Here is a 16,374-nt window from a genome sequence, read left to right on the forward strand (position 1 = left end):
AAAAACCCTTTTGGGTTATAATGCCTTGATCATAAATTAACTAAAATAAAAATTAACCTTCCTTTTAAAAAGTCAAAAGTAACAGAAAATACTACGCAAAATGATTCTGATAAGCAATACATGCTGAACCACAGATGCTTGTGAGTCACTGGTTTCAAAGCCGTGCATGCAAAACTGATATATTAAATATTAATCAGTAAAAGCACAATATAAAACCCTCATGAAGGCCAGGCATGGTGCTCATGCCTGTAATCCCAGCACTTTGAGAGGCTGAGGTAGGTGGATCACGAGGGTCAGGAGTTCACGACCAGCCTGGCCAAGATGGTGAAACCCCGTCTCTACTAAAAATACAAAAAAAATTAGCCGGGCATGGTGGTGGGCACCTGTAATCCCGGCTACTCGAGAGGCTGAGGCAGGAGAATTGCTTGACCCAGGAGGTGGAGGTAGCAGTGAGCTAAGATTGCACCACTGCACTCCAGTCTGGGAGGCAGAGCAAGACTCCTTCTCAAACACAAACAAACAAATACACAATCTCATGAAGATGTGCTTTCAGTCACATTCTAAAAAGTACAGGGGACCTTTCTGTGATCAGTCATTTCATAACCTTAAATATGTATACTTTTTTTCTTTTTAACTTTTATATTTATCTACCTTAATATGCCTTACACTTGACTGAGTTGAAAATGACACACAAAATACTTGAGAAAAAAACACAGAATTCTTACCCTGAGACGCTGAACTGAACAACCTTGTTTCTCAGTCATATTCAGAAAATGATTAAAATTGGACTCATCAAGCAGAATGTAAACAGATATTCCTCGAGTTGATGCCTCAACTATTTCTTTGAAAATGTCCACATCTGTAAATATATCCATTACTAAAGCAATGACCTGTTAAAGAAAAGAATATGAAACAATGGTAGATCCTTGACAGAGAAAGATTAAGAAACTGCTTATTTTCAATAAAGGTCAGATAAAATTTTTAAAAATTAAATGCATAAATGTACAGATGTGTAATATATATGTATATACAAATACTCATTTCATTTTCTAAAATGGAAGATAAAACCATATTAAAATAAGCAAATAACTATATGCAGATTTGTAACACTAAGTCATTTTCATATTAGCTTTAATTTAAAGGAAATCTGCATTTTAGTAAGATTTTGAAAAATGGGCAAATCCAAATCATGGATTTCAAGACTGCCCATAAGGTAGACAAACGGGACAAGGTGGAAACCAGTGTTACTATTTTTCTAAGAGACATTTCCAGGGAAAAGTAGGATTTTTTGAACAGTTGTTAAGAATAAAGGTCTTAGGGGAAGTGAGACAGAGAAAAAACTATTCTAGAAATAGAAATATACCTAGGAAAGGATGAAAGATGGAGAAAGAGTATAAGATGATTTGAAGACCAAAAAATTAAATATACAGTTGTTCCTCAGTTTACTGAGGGAACGGTTCCAGGACCTCTGCATATACCAAAATCTGCACATACTCAAGTCCACAGTCAACCCTGAAGAACCCACGTATATGGAAAGCAGGACCTCCATATATGCAAGTTTCATACCCTTTAAATACTGGGGTATTTTATCCATGTTTAGTTGAAAAAAATCTGCAATAAGTGGATTGAAGCAGTTCACACCCATGTTGTTTAAGGGCCAATGAACTTGCCTAAAATTAGTTTAGCAGATAATATAAGCAAAAGAAAAAATTGAATTAAAAAGGTGATATAATTGAGAAGGAAAATGCCCTAAAGAACAGGTCCCTAAGATGTAGAGTCCGTGTTGATTGTTGGAATAAAAGTAAAATAATGCTAGAAGAAGGGGAAAAATCATTTAAGTGGTTGTCCACCTTCTATGTGCCAGGCATATTTATTGAGCACCTACTATGGGCCATGCAAGAACAACAAAATCCTGCCCTTATGAAGCTTACATTTTACTGGGGGAAGACATAAAAAGTAATACAGATAATAAATAAGTCCGGCCGGGCGCGGTGGCTCAAGCCTGTAATCCCAGCACTTTGGGAGGCCGAGAGGGGTGGATCACGAGGTCAGGAGATCGAGACCATCCTGGCTAATATGGTGAAACCCCGTCTCTACTAAAAAAACAAAAAAAATTAGCCGGGCATGGTGGTGGGCACCTGTAATCCCAGCTACTCGGGAGGCTGAGGCAGGAGAATGGCGTAAACCCAGGAGGCAGAGCTTGCAGTGAGCTGAGATCTGGCCACTGCACTCCAGCCTGGGTGACAGAGCGAGACTCCATCTCAAAAAAATAAAATAAAATAAAATAAAAATTAAATAAACAAATAAATAAATAAGTCAATTATGTAACAAGCTATAGGTTTTTTGGGGAAAAAAATAGAGCAGAATAGGGGATCATGGGTTCCTGGAAATTCAGGAGGAGTTCGGGGGTTTCAGGGAAGGTCTCTTTGAGAGAGTATCCTTTGAATAGAATTTAAAGGAAATGACATTATCCACATTGATATCTTCAGGAAGACTGTTGCAGGCAGAGGAAACCAGCAACTCTGCTCTGGTAATCCAAAAAACAGAAAGGAGATAGCAGGAATGAAATGAGAATGGGAGAGCTATCACAATGTCTTAAAGGCATTAAAAGCCTTTTTTTTTTTTTTTTTTTTTTTTTTCTGAATAAGACTGCAAGCTATTAAAGGGCTTTGAGTTGAAGTAATAAAACGATCTGGTTATGTTTTGAAAGGATTGTTCTGGCCACTGTGTTAAGAACAGGCTTTTAAAAAAGGTAGCAAGGATGGAAAACAGGGAGGCCAGTTGGAACTATTGGGGCAACTGAAGTGGGAGGTGATAGTGTGTAGGACCAGGACGGTAGAGTCAGGGATGAAAAGAGATGGTCAGATACTGGATATCTTTGAGTCTAAAGGCCTTGTGGATGGATTGACTGTAAGGTATGAGAGGAAAGGGAGAAAAAGTGAAGAAGACCAAGGATCAAACCCTGGGACACTCCAAGTTAAGAAGTCTAATACCAGAAAAATTCACAGCAAAGGAGACTGAGGAAACAAAGGGCAGGTGGAATCCTGAACACCAATAGACAGTGCATTTGTAAGAAGGAAGGTGAACTTGAGAGGTTCCAATCCTACAGCTAGGCCAAGAATAGTTTTAGTGGAGATAGAACAGCAAGAGCTTCAGTGGAAGACATTTAAGAGAGAATTGGGGCAGACACTAGACAGAAGATACAGAAAATCACTTTTGTGTAATTTGGCTATAATAGGAAGCAGAGAAATTGAGCAGTAGGTGGGGGTCGAGCTGAATCAAAAGAAGTTGTACTTTTTATTTTTTAATTGACATAAAATTGCATGTAATCATCATGTACAACATGATGATAAGATAGAGACTCAATCTAGGTGTCCATCAACAGATGCACAAAGAAAATGTGATGTGTGTGTGTATAAATGAATACTATTCAGCCATAAAAAGAATGCAATTATCCTATTTGTTATAATGAACGAACCTGGAGGGCATTATTTTAAGTGAAATAAGGCAGACACAGAAAGACAAACACTGCATGATCTCACTCATATGTAGAATCTAAAAATATTTTAAGGTGAGAGAAATAACAGTATGTATTTATGCTAATGAAATGCTACAGTAAAGAGTAAAATTAATAGTGCAAGAGAAGGTGGGAGGTGAGGTGGAGAAGGGGAGAATTTCTGGAACAATGTCTTTTAGTAGACAATAAGGTACAGAGTCTAGTGCAAAGGTAAATAAAATAAAATAAAATGAAATAAAATAAAATAAAATATAGCACAAAGAGTAAAGACCAGTAACTGATCATCTGTTATATGAAGACAGAGGGCCAGGTATGAAAGTGCAGATGCTGCTGGGGGAGACCGTGTGGCAGTGGTGCTGTAGATGTTCTCTTCTGAGTTCTTTGATTTTTCTCAGTGTAGTGGGAAGCAAGGTCTTCAACTCAGAGTGAAGATTCTAGAAGACATTTTAAAGATCTGAGGAAAAGGTTACTATGTAGTCATCTAGGAGAGTACAAAATAAAATACACTAAGAAAATATAATATGGTTGCTGGTTAGCTTTAAGGTTCACCAGGTCATAAATTTAATATGGGACCAGTCAATGTGGTTGTAAGTTATTCTTCAACCCTGTTTGGTGGCAAGGCTATAGAAATGGAGTAGGCAGAGTTTGATTTAGCCATGGTTGTGGTTCTGCCATGAGTGTATAACAAATTGAAGAAGGGCAGGGAGATTGAAGGTGTATATAATATGGAGTGGCTGAAATGATTGATCATGGGCTTTAAGTTTGATATAGAAAGGAGAGAAGATGTCATGAATGTGAGAGGCAGTGAAATGAGGGTAAGATAAATCAATTTTAGATCCTGCTGGCATTAAAGAACATTAGATATTAAAGGATTATTGTTAAAGATTGAATATATATCTTATCTTTAAAATATACATGTCAATATAGTTATAGATGAAAGCATCATACCTTATATTTACTTCCCATTATAATGGATGAAAAACATGGCCATGAATGATAATTGTTAAAGCTAGTTGATTGTACACAAGGGCTCCATATACTATTCTTCCTACTTTCAAAACTTTTTATAACATAAAGTTTAAAAAATTAAAAAGACAAGAATATTTTATACTAGCAGATACTAGAGATGATAAGCCAAAAATAGAAGTAGAGGTGGTAGTGAGATGAACAGTGTTGAAAAGAGTGACACAGACCAGAAAACAAAAACTGTAAAGAAATGAGGGGGAATGGAATGATCTGAGAATAGGCGCACGGCAATATACAGCATAATGTAATGGATACACTGTGAATACATTAGAAGATGAGCGAAGTTATGGATAATATATGAAATAATTTTTATTTACTCTAATTAGAGTATTTAAGCAAAATTCTGGACCATGCTCAAATTCTATCTGTGATGACATTCTTCAAACTACCTGTGAAACATACTCCAATCAGATTTTCTCTAGAAAGAACAATTTCAATCATTCCAGTAGCTTCCCACAATCTTTTTCTTGTTTGTAAATGGTATGAGGAGCCAGATGAAGGGAGAAACTAGTGATAACAATCTCATCCATGTTTGAGAATATTTTTCATAATGTCAAATAAAGTCTTAAAATCATACCCCAAATTATTAATTTAATGCAGTAGCTATGCATTAATGAGGGGTGTAATGATATATAGGCATTAAGATTTTTTTAAAGTCCATATTATACATTTATTTTACAAAATAACTTTCAAAAACATATGCCTGGTGCAGTCTGGTACTAATTTTTTTAACCAGAATTTTTTGAATACAGAAACAGTATTGTACAACATGGTATTCTTTAATTTAGCATATCTAAAAATTTATTTTTAATTTGCCAGATAGTCTCATGTAACACATTACTTTAGACTTTGGAAGTGAACAAAAACACATTACTAGGATACATAAAGGGTTTTGTTTGCAAAAAGTAATTGAAGTCACTCAGCCAATGGATGTGTCTGTCACACTAAAGGCAGAACAAATGACAGTCTTTCTTGCATGACAAATAATACGCTGGATCAGGATCCAGGAGACTAGATTACCCATCTCTGACAAGCTTATCTGATGTCAGCGAAGCCAGGTTGCTTTTCAGGGCTTCTGTTTCTTTGTACTCGCACTTGATGTGTGGAAAAATTACATGAAATCTACAGTAACTTTTAGCTAAGCTGCAAAAGGCAAAATAAAATGTAACTTTTTTTAAAAATGATGGATTACATTCCTGGGAAAGAATAATAATTAGAAATGAGGTATGCCAAATCTGATCTGAAATTATTACATGCTTGGTTACTTATCAAAATTACACTGTGTTGCACACATGGCCACATGGCTACATATAATTGAAGAAAAGTTATATGCCTGATTAGTATAAGGCTTTTCAAAAGGTACATCAATCGATTACATTAATACAGAAACAGGTTCTATTAATTGGTATTCATTAAAATACCATGACATTATATAGTTCTTAAATTATTTACTTGCTTCTTCATTAATTCTTGTCATGAATTCACAATTCTTGCATTATAATTTGAAAAGGTAAATAAATAAATGCATTCATCAGAAACATGAGACTTAGAAAACTTTTAGAATGCTATCCCAGGACATTTTTAAGATCTGAGTAAAACTTCCCATCTTTTCGTATTAAAGGTCTCCAAGACCCTGACCCATGGACATTCGCCTTCACTCACGTTTCTTACAGTACTAAATTTTCCTGAAGTGACCCAGACCCAGAGCATACCGACGGTATATATTACATATATAGTCAATGAATATTTTGATAAATTCATATGCATTACAAAATTTAAGGCCATTCAGGAAAGTACATAATCAAGTGTTAAGTAATACACGGGAATGGTAATTCAGAGAAAGTAAAAACAATAATCTATATGTACATGGTTGTAAAGGTGGGTATACAGTAGAATGAAATAAACAGGCCTTCATGGATAAGCAGTAAATAATGAGTAAAATTATTTTTAGCCATTCAAGGTGAAAGGCTAGTACTGCAAAGATACAGAGGCAAAGGTAAAAAAGATGAGAGTTCTAACAAATGTTTATTGAATTAACATAAAGTTAAATACAAAGATCATTATGCTCACAAATAAGGAATATAGTTAGACAGGATTTATACAGATTATGAAAGATCTTGAAAATCTGATTCATTATTACATCTGGTCTGGAGACCAATATAAGTGCTAGAAAAGAGAATATCAAGTCAAAACAGTGTGTTGGGAAAATGTGTCTGATAGTAATATGCATACTGAAAATATCTAAGTTCTACTGAGTCATACAATTGAATAAGATTGTGAAGCCTTCTGTATGATTTTTATTGTAATTTAATAAATGCACCAAATAACCAAAATGTGTGGTAGAAACCAGTGATAAGAAAAGTGAAAATAAATGACAGATTTCATAGAAAATATTCATCACAGTGTTGACATTGAAAACTTGCATTTCCTTACAAATATGCTTCACTATTTTCAATATTTTATGTTGAACCCTACATTGTTTTTCCCTTTGAAGTCTATTATAATACAGAGCTATTAGCAATATGCTTTGGTATGACCTAGATACTTAATGAAACATAGGTGTACCTTGGGTTAATGTTCTTCAGTCACACAACTGTCATTATCACCCTCACAATAGAATATTATTCAAACTTCTTTTGTAATTGCCTAAATAGAGACAGGAGGATTTTGTGAAACTCAAAGGGAGATCAAATTAAAAAAAAAAAAAACAGATTAATGGAGCTCTAGAATAACATTAAAACAAAATTCAACGCAACTGAAAAACTTTAAGAATTCAATAACAGAAATAAAGGGAAATGATCACTTAAGGGACATATATTTCCAAGTCTGTAAACCCTGTCAAAAGCAATCTGCTAAATGATTTCAGAAAAAAAAAAAAAAAAAAAATGAGGCTGATATAAAGAAGTACCTTTGGCCCAAATCCTTCTATAGCCTAAGTGAGAGTATCCATTTTGCATGAAATTTATATATAATATACTGTGTGCACTATAGTATTGCTTACTAACTTATGGCTTTACATTATGGATGTATTAATAATTTCTCAGATATTTAAGAATCTATCCTAACTGCTATATCTATATATCTACTGGTTTGGTCTGCCATACATTAAGTGATTCTGGGAAAGTCACTGAAATGACTTTGAGTCTCACACACCTCTAAATATAATAAACAAATAAACCAGAGAATATCTTGCGTGTACCAGGTTCCAAAATTTTATGTTTTCAGTAATCATTCATTCACTCCATATTATGATGGATAAAGTAATGTAAATAGACATAGATTTCAAGCACTATCATAAAAGAGTATTACAGAGTTTCATTTATATATATTAAAACATGAGAACTGAGTCACACTAGACATGTTGCCAACTTATTATTCAAAACTGATTTATATATTACTAGGGGGATACAAACAAGACTTGATAACTATAATCCTAATTATCTAGACTTTGTAAATAATGAGATCTCAGTAGTTTTTAGTAATTGGATTAAAAGGTACATTGTACATAGCTTGCTTGGTGAAAGCACGGAACAAATCTAGAGTATTGTAATAATTAGAAATATAAAGGGCATGTTTGGGTTCCGTTATGGCAACAGTAATCTATAAAATGAAAGTTAGTGTATGGCAACTCAGAAGGGAATTTGTATACATTATTTCCGCATGATTTGCATCATATCATAGAACTGAAAGTACTTAATACCACAAAAATAAATCACATTTTTACTTTTGTCCAATTTAAGGAAATCTTTATATCAGCTCTGTATAAGTAAGCATCTTTGATTTTTAAAGTAACTTTTGCTCTAATAAGGAAATCTACAAGGAATTAGGAGGAAAAAGAATGAGGGGTAGGCCTAAAAGAAACTGCAAAGATGAGTCATAGTTTTATTTTTACTTATTTCAACAATTCAATGATCTTTCATGTTCTAACTTCCTCGGTACTTCCTGAAAAGTTACTTTGTTTGAAACTCGGTCTGGTAAGTGTCCCAAGCATGGGCCCTCAAAGCCAAGATGTCGGAGGGTAATTAGTGGTGGAAAAACGAGCTCAAGACCCCTCAGCCTCTCCTATATTAGAATAATCTAGCTCTGTGATCACGCAAATAATGCACCTTACAAAGCATAAGAGGAAGCTCTGCAGAGAGTTACACCATTTGAGGGGATGCTGGAAGACAGAGAGGAGGCAATGTCAAAGCATATTTAGTTCAACCAGAAAACAATTAAAATGCCCCTAACTTTGTGCACAATCTAACTCTCAGCATGTCAGAAGGATGTTGGTATGGTTTGACTGTGTCTCCATCCAAATCTCAGCTTGAATTGTAGTTCCCATAATTCCCATGTGTTGTGGGAGGGTCCTGGTGGGAGGTAATTGAATCATGGGGGTGGTTACCTCCATGCTGTTCTTGTGATAGTGAATGAGTTCTCCCAAGATCTGATGGTTTTATAAGAGGCTTACCCCCGCTTCACTCTGCACTTCTCCTAGCTGCTGCCACGTGAAGAGGACCTGTTTGCTTTCCCTTCTGCCATGACTGTAAGTTTCCTGAGGCATCTCCAGCCCTGAAGAACTGTGAGTCAATTAAACCTCTTTCCTTTATAAATTACCCAGTCTGGGGCATTTCGTCATAGCGGTGTGAGAATGGACTAACACAGATGTTCTTTAAAATAAAGATGTGTGCTGTATTACTACAGAGTTAGAAATCCCAGTGTTTTCTGACCTGCTGCTATTGAAGAATCAGGGCCAGTTTTAGTCAAATTCTGACAATATTTGTAAAAATGTAAGGAGAAATATATTTGAAATTAATAATAGACTTGACTAAGAAACTATGAAGCATTCATAATTTCTCTCTCTCTCTTTTTTTTTTTTTAGATGGAGTTTCGTTCTTGTCACCCAGGCTGGAGTGCAATGGCACGATCTCGGCTCACCACAACCTCCGCCTCCTGGGTTCAAGCGATTTTACTACTTCAGCCTCCCAAGTAGCTGGACTACAGGCGTGCGCCACCACGCCCAGCTAATTTTTGTAAGTTTGTTTTAGTAGAGATGGGATTTCACCATCTTGGCCAGTCTAGTCTCGAACTCCTGACCTCATGATCCACCTGCCTCAGCCTCCCAAAGTGCTGGGATTACAGGCGTAAGCCACCATGCCTGGCCAGCATTCATAATTTTTCTAAGTGTATGTTATAGTATTCTAATACTTCATTACCATAGAATCACTTCATTGGGAACGAGTATCAAAATATAATATTTATATATGACTTTTTTCCTTCATTCTCAATTTTATTATTAAAATTGTTAAACCTACAGAAAAGTTGAAGGAATAATACGAGTATCTATAACCCATCACCAATATTTTTAAATGTTAAAATTTTGTCATATTTAATTTTACAGGTATTTATTAAGTGACATGGGATCAAAATTCAGAGTAAAAACAGATACATCTGATACGGCTATATTTTTTAATAAGAGTTAGAGAGAGGGTTTCGGATGGATTCATAAGGCAACTTGCTAAAACAGAAGAATTTTTTATGAAACTTTTTAAGCCATGCATTAAAAGTAATAAACATTTTTCTACTTAATTTCTTAATAGCTTACTATTAATTTTTCAATTTTGCACTATAACAAAATGTGTAATTGGTCATTTTCACTGGTGCTATTTAAAAGAAAACTTATTATGGAGAAAATGAGTATTATAATAACTATTACTTTAGATGCTTAATTTGAACCAAGAAAAGCTACTCAAAATTCTGACCAAGAAGGTAAAAATTCTGAACAAGAAAGCAAAAGTTAGATCATATATTTTTAAATTTTTCTCTGGCTTTTTTTATTGTCACCAATCATGAATATAGGCATGCATTAAAATGAGAAATGATTAAATTATTAATTTAATTATGTAAATAAGACATTGGGAAGGGAATATTTAAAATGGAAATTTAAAAAATAATCATTTTAAAGTTAAGTGAAAACTTTAGTTGTAAATAAAACCTCTGGGTTAGACTAAACCATATCTGATCTTGCTAAGCATGTGTTTTGTAATTATTGAGTTAGTTAGATCTTTCCATGATTAACCATACAGCTTGAGAGTACTTACTCTGTTATACCTAGTTTCTAAGGTAGTTATAACTGGTATATTTCAGATATTCAATAAATTTTGGTTGGGATGCAGTGTCTGCATGGCACCTGTTGTCAAAGAGTACACAGTATTGAGAGACTCATTAATAGAACTACAAATCATTATGACATTTGCCATAAAATGTACATAACACAGTAGAACAAACTACTATAAGGGAATAATTGTTGATGACTAAGAATTATGTGTCATCAGTACCTGCAGCCTACAGTGAGTGAGGCATCTCTGTGGATCTTGTTTAATAAGGGAAACGAGACTGTTTTCTAAGAATTAAATGTCAACAAATGAAAGCATTCAAAGTCCCTTAGCAGACAGCAAGGTCTGCAAGATGTAATAATAGCCAGATGAAAGATAGCAACATAACATATAAAAGTAGACATTTCAGTAGAAAAATGTAGAACTTGGTTGGTAAGTCATGCAAATAGAGTCACAGAGACATACTGCCCACGTTCATCTGTGTACTATCCAGAAGAGAGGAGGGGTATCAAAAGGCATGAACTTGATCTTTCTATAATATTGGCTAGGTATATTTGGTTTAATAATGGCATCAGAGCCAGAAGCATTTTAAACATCCTATTAGCTCCTCCTATCCTGATTTTATAGCCTTCAAATATATTGGGACTTTGTGTGTATATTGCCACAGAGAGAGACGGAGCCAGTTGGAAAATGCAAATCTGCTAGGATATTAAGCATTTACAATTGGCACTGTAAAATGAAATTATTTTGTCAGACATCCGCGTTCCAAGCTTAGTCAATATAAGTCTGTGAATCAGGCTTTTAATTCTTAAGTGTAAGGTTCAGATTCTGGACTTTGGCAAAGTGACTAAAGAAAAAAAAAATTCCCCCAAGACCTCTTGATAGGTAGCTTTTTCTCAGTAATGTAATTATCCATGGTCCTGAGATAGCTATTATCTTATTTTGTACTTTATTGATACAAACGGGTTTCTGTCATGAAAAAAGGAGTGAATGGCACTGCAGGCAGAAAGAGAAAGAGGGAGGAAGGAGTAAAAATTCCTCTGTGTAAGGAAAATTGTAAAATAGTGCATGAAGAGGAGTTTGGGGAATAGGAACAGAAGCTTTAGGAAGGTTGAGCAGCAAAGCAGCACTACAGCAGAAATAGCTAGAGGCCCAGTTTGTTGGGAAATGGAATTCTATTAAGAAAGAGATGGCCATAAAGCTAGAAAGATTGTAATGGTAAATTCGGCCGATTGCAGAGGGAAGTCCTTGAATGCTAGGCTAACTATGGATTCTATAAGGCATAACAGTGAACCATTCATAACTTTATAGTCAAAGAATTACATGATTAAAACAATACCTGAGAAGATTAATGTGTTTGTATACAAAGGATGAGTTAGAAATGTGAGTTTCTCCCAGTAGGTAGGTAGAGGAGTTAGGGGGTTTCAGTCCTAGTCTAGCATGAGATGCCAACGTGGATGGCGAAAGCAGGAATAAAAGGGTTGGAGGTAAAGTTGTAAAGGATGATGTGACAAGACTCATTGGCTAATTGCTTCTAATGGACAACAGAGAAAGGATAGACAGAAATCTCTAGGGTGTAGAGACCTAAATTACATGGAGAATTATTGTAGCATTAAAAGAAAACCTAAAATTCAAAAGTAGTTTTTCATTTTTGTGTATAAAGAAAGCCATCAGACTAAGTCAAAACAATATGACAAAAAGTTGTGTTACTTTTTAATCTACCTACCATTCATCCATCTATCCATCCACACATCCACCCATCTAACTATCTATGCTTTTTTTTTTTTTAACTATAGAAACTCGAGAATTTTTATGCATAAAAACAGGTGCGTGAACATCAAAAGAATAAAATGGGATAGAGGTGATTTGCTTGATGATAGAAGATATCAGTGGCATCACAATGATATGGTGTAAGAACAGGAGAAAAAGTCTGCCTTAGAATTAAGCTATACAAATATGCTAAAACTATAGGGAAGAAGAGAATGGGTAAAAATGAAAAGGCATATTTTGGTGGTGAACAGGACATAAAGGAGAAATGGCAACCAGATTAGGGGACTGTCACTTGATGCCATTAACATACCATTCATGATTGGAGGTAAAGTTTTCCTTTGGGTGCAGTCAGTGAGGGTTCAGATTGTGGGCTTGCCAGGAAGTGAAAAAGATCAGAATAGCCGCTCTGAGAAATACAATAAGACTTTATGAGACATTTTTAAAGGGTTGGCAAAGTTCAGTAAGAGCCCAACTGAGATTCAAAAATGTAAACTTTAAGTGGATATTTTTTACAAATTTTTTAGACATTTTCCAGAAAACTTTTTAGACATTTTCACGCCAACAAGCCTGGAGTGAAAGCAAAGGCAGCAGGAAGTGGGTTTGATTCAGGATTAGGGGTTTCTCAGGTTAATAGACAGATGGATTCTAACACAAATGACCAAACAGCATCCAAAGAGACTGATGGATGGATAAGAAGAATGTGAAGAGACCAGAAATCAGCATAAGAAAAAAATTCAAATTCAGTGGGTTTGATGAAAAGTGACCTCTAGGGTGAGACAGAATGTAAGCGCTAGGTTCAATATATAAATAAATAGGTTATTTTTTATTATGTCATGAAACTTGGCATTTCTAATATGTAACATAAACTTAAGGTTTTGTCCTTTCTAGCAGCAATGTTATACAACACATAATTCATGAATAAATTCTAGTTTTACACAGTACTTTGCTGATGTTAATAGGAACACACCCATTGGTATCTTATGTTTAAAAGACACCTAGAAAACAGAAAATACCCCACCACTATTTATTGAAAAAGGAGAGAGAAACTTTTAGATTAAAAGATTACTAAGAGGCATATCAACAAAATGCAACGTGTGGACCAGAGCTTGTTCGGATTTCAACAGAACAACTGTTAAAAGACATTTAGGTAACAATCAGGAAAAGATCAACACTGACTGGATATGTGGTAATAACAGATTATTTTTATTCTTTAGGTTTGATAATTACAAATGGGGTATGTTTTCAAAAGCTTTTTTTTTACTATAAAAAAAGACAATCACATTGAAACAATTCAGATGAAATTAAAAATATATGATGCATGAAATTTGCTTTAAGATAATTCAGCAAGAGTGGGAGATATGAAGGAAACAAAATTGACCACAAGTTGATAATTACTGAAACTGACTCTTCATATACATATGTTTGAAAACTTCCATAACAAGATGTTATGTATTCAATGACCTATCTTAGCTTTCACTCCATCTATCTTATTCCTCTTCTCATGTTTTTTTTTTTCTATTTTTATCTCTCTTTAACTCATATATAACATTCTTGCTAAATTTTCCCTTTTTATTTTTGTTCTCATTCTCCCTAAGTCACCTTTCAGTACTTGCTTTTCTTCCACAAGTGTCTGTCTCTGGGTATCTATTTGAGTCTGGGATCTGCCATTTTCTACTGGGGTAAACTGAGAGAAGAAAATTATCTCTAAGCCTCTATTTCCTCATCTATAAAATCAAGTAAGTACTTTCCTGCCCCATGGGATTATTGGAAAAATTGAGATTATGAATACCAAGTTATTAGAGCAGTAGCGCATGGTAAGGAAGCACTAAGTAGTGGCTACCATGAATAAAAATGTTGGTGACAATATAACTTGAAGAATAGAAATTGACAGTTCCACACGTAAAGAGAAGATTGGTGAGGTGTTTCACATTTCTCAAGCCATTATTTTTAATTTATGTTGACCTTAACCAAATATTCTTCCAACAATTAACACAACAAATACGGCAAAACAAAACTTTCTATTCCCATTTTAAGAGGTTGCATTCTTCACTTGGGTGATAATTGTTTCACTTTGATGTCAAGTATAAACAATTAATTAACCTAGCATAAAAAATCAAATATACTGCATAGCAAAAATATAGTCTATTCATTCTTTAGTAATTTCCATTTTAATAAAAAACTTACATATAAAGCAGTTACATTCAAGTCATAAATTGGTAAAGTAGCAATTTTGTATTTAATGTAATATATTTCTACATCTGTACCCAATAGTCAACTTCTATCTACCTAATCTCCTGTTTATTTCACTCCACTATTCCTCATTCTTCTCTTGGATATTTTCACACCAATAGCTTTCGTAAATTATGCATTATTTTTCACTTTCAAGCCTGAAACTTGAAAGACAGCATACCTTTGGTGGTAGGAAACATTGGTTCTCAAAGCTAAAGATGTGAGAAATAAATTTTCAGGGGGCCATCAAGCTAAACTGAACAACTTTAGCCATATTACTTAGAATACTAACCGAATATTCCTCTCACAAATATTTAACAACTAATGATAAATGAAAACAGATAATCTATAAACAGATAAATAATATATAAATATACAGTTCAAATTATAAAACTTAGAAGATATTTTTCAATTGGGCTGTAAGATGCAGAGTTCGTATTTTATTAACAATTTCTATTTTCAAATTTTCAGGTAATGATTAAGATCTCACTATCAGAATATTTTTTTTTTTTTTTGGCTGGGAAAATTATGAAGTATAATTTACTTCCTTTCCTAAAGTAGGTTCATAAAAAAGAAACTGCCAGTGTTCTGATTTGGAAGGTTGCTTCTGTTTATTACATATTTTACGTCTAAAAACTGACATTTCATTGAAATTGAGATTGCCTATATCAAAAGCTAAAATAACCACATTTACTCCAACCATTTTCATTACATTAAACCAAATTGTTTTATTTGTGAAATTCAAAAACTTTCATAGCCTTATGTATCACACTTGATTGATATTCTAAATAAATATGTTATTTGAGAAAATAAACCATGCTTTATATAAATATATCCTCAAGCAGACAGTTAAGTTACAAACAGAGGGATCATGAAATATAATGATTAAAGAAGAAGAAAATGAGACAAAGAGGGCAAAACATAGAAAAACAAGTATAAAAGTTATCTTGGAGCAATACATTAAATGTGGTTATTGTACCAAAAATATAAAATAGCATTTAAAAACTTACTTAAACTTTACGTATTTCCAAAGGCTGAATAATTTCATCTTTCATACATAAGGACACAAATAATATTAAAAAGATAAATCTATTGTGATAAGCAACATTCAAATTAGAATTTCAATTTGGGCAAATGAAATATTTTGAGAAAATTTAAATATGCCTATCATTTGGATTTCTTGAGACTTCATTTTCAGAAACAGATTAAATGGCAAGAGAAAATTTTATCAGATGGCCAATAAAAATCCCAATAGTCACAGCAAAGGAAAAATTATCCAAATTACTAAAATGTGAAGCAGTTCAGCAAAAAAATCTAACCCTTAAGCTGTTATTACTGACTTTACCATATACAACAAAGCCATATACTAAGAAGGGGCCCAAAGTATTGTGTCATCTGAGAGGAGGGAAGAAAAGGGTTTTGTAAAATATTCTTCTGAATTTATAATTCATGACAGTATGTAACATATTTAATAAAATATTTAATTTTAAAGTAAACTACAATTTGTGAGCATCTAAAACAGGCTCCTAACCCCACTTTCTGAGATAACCTTATCACTAATTATCCAATTAAAAGATCTTCTCACTGCTTTTTTAGACTTAATGTCAGACTGCCTTTTTTTTTTTTTTTTTTTTTTCCTTTAACTCAAACTTCCTAAGTTAGGGGCATTTCTTTCAATTCTAACATCTGGATCAAAAAACAAAGAAACAAATAGTTGGTAACATTCTATATAAAAAA

General features: G+C 33.9%; 1 protein-coding gene across 1 annotated transcript in view; it reads right to left on the minus strand.

The window, feature by feature from the left end:
- The window catches only part of FAM83B (family with sequence similarity 83, member B), a 100,498-nt gene that overhangs the window by 18,168 nt on the left and 65,956 nt on the right, over positions 1 to 16,374 (minus strand). Inside the window, exon 3 of the mRNA XM_011960197.1 lies at positions 726 to 890. Coding sequence (XP_011815587.1) covers positions 726 to 890 — 165 coding nt within the window. The remainder of the gene's footprint in view (positions 1 to 725; positions 891 to 16,374) is intronic.

This window comes from Colobus angolensis, unplaced genomic scaffold, assembly GCF_000951035.1.
Source record: "Colobus angolensis palliatus isolate OR3802 unplaced genomic scaffold, Cang.pa_1.0 Scaffold51, whole genome shotgun sequence".
Classification (NCBI taxonomy): domain Eukaryota; kingdom Metazoa; phylum Chordata; class Mammalia; order Primates; family Cercopithecidae; genus Colobus; species Colobus angolensis.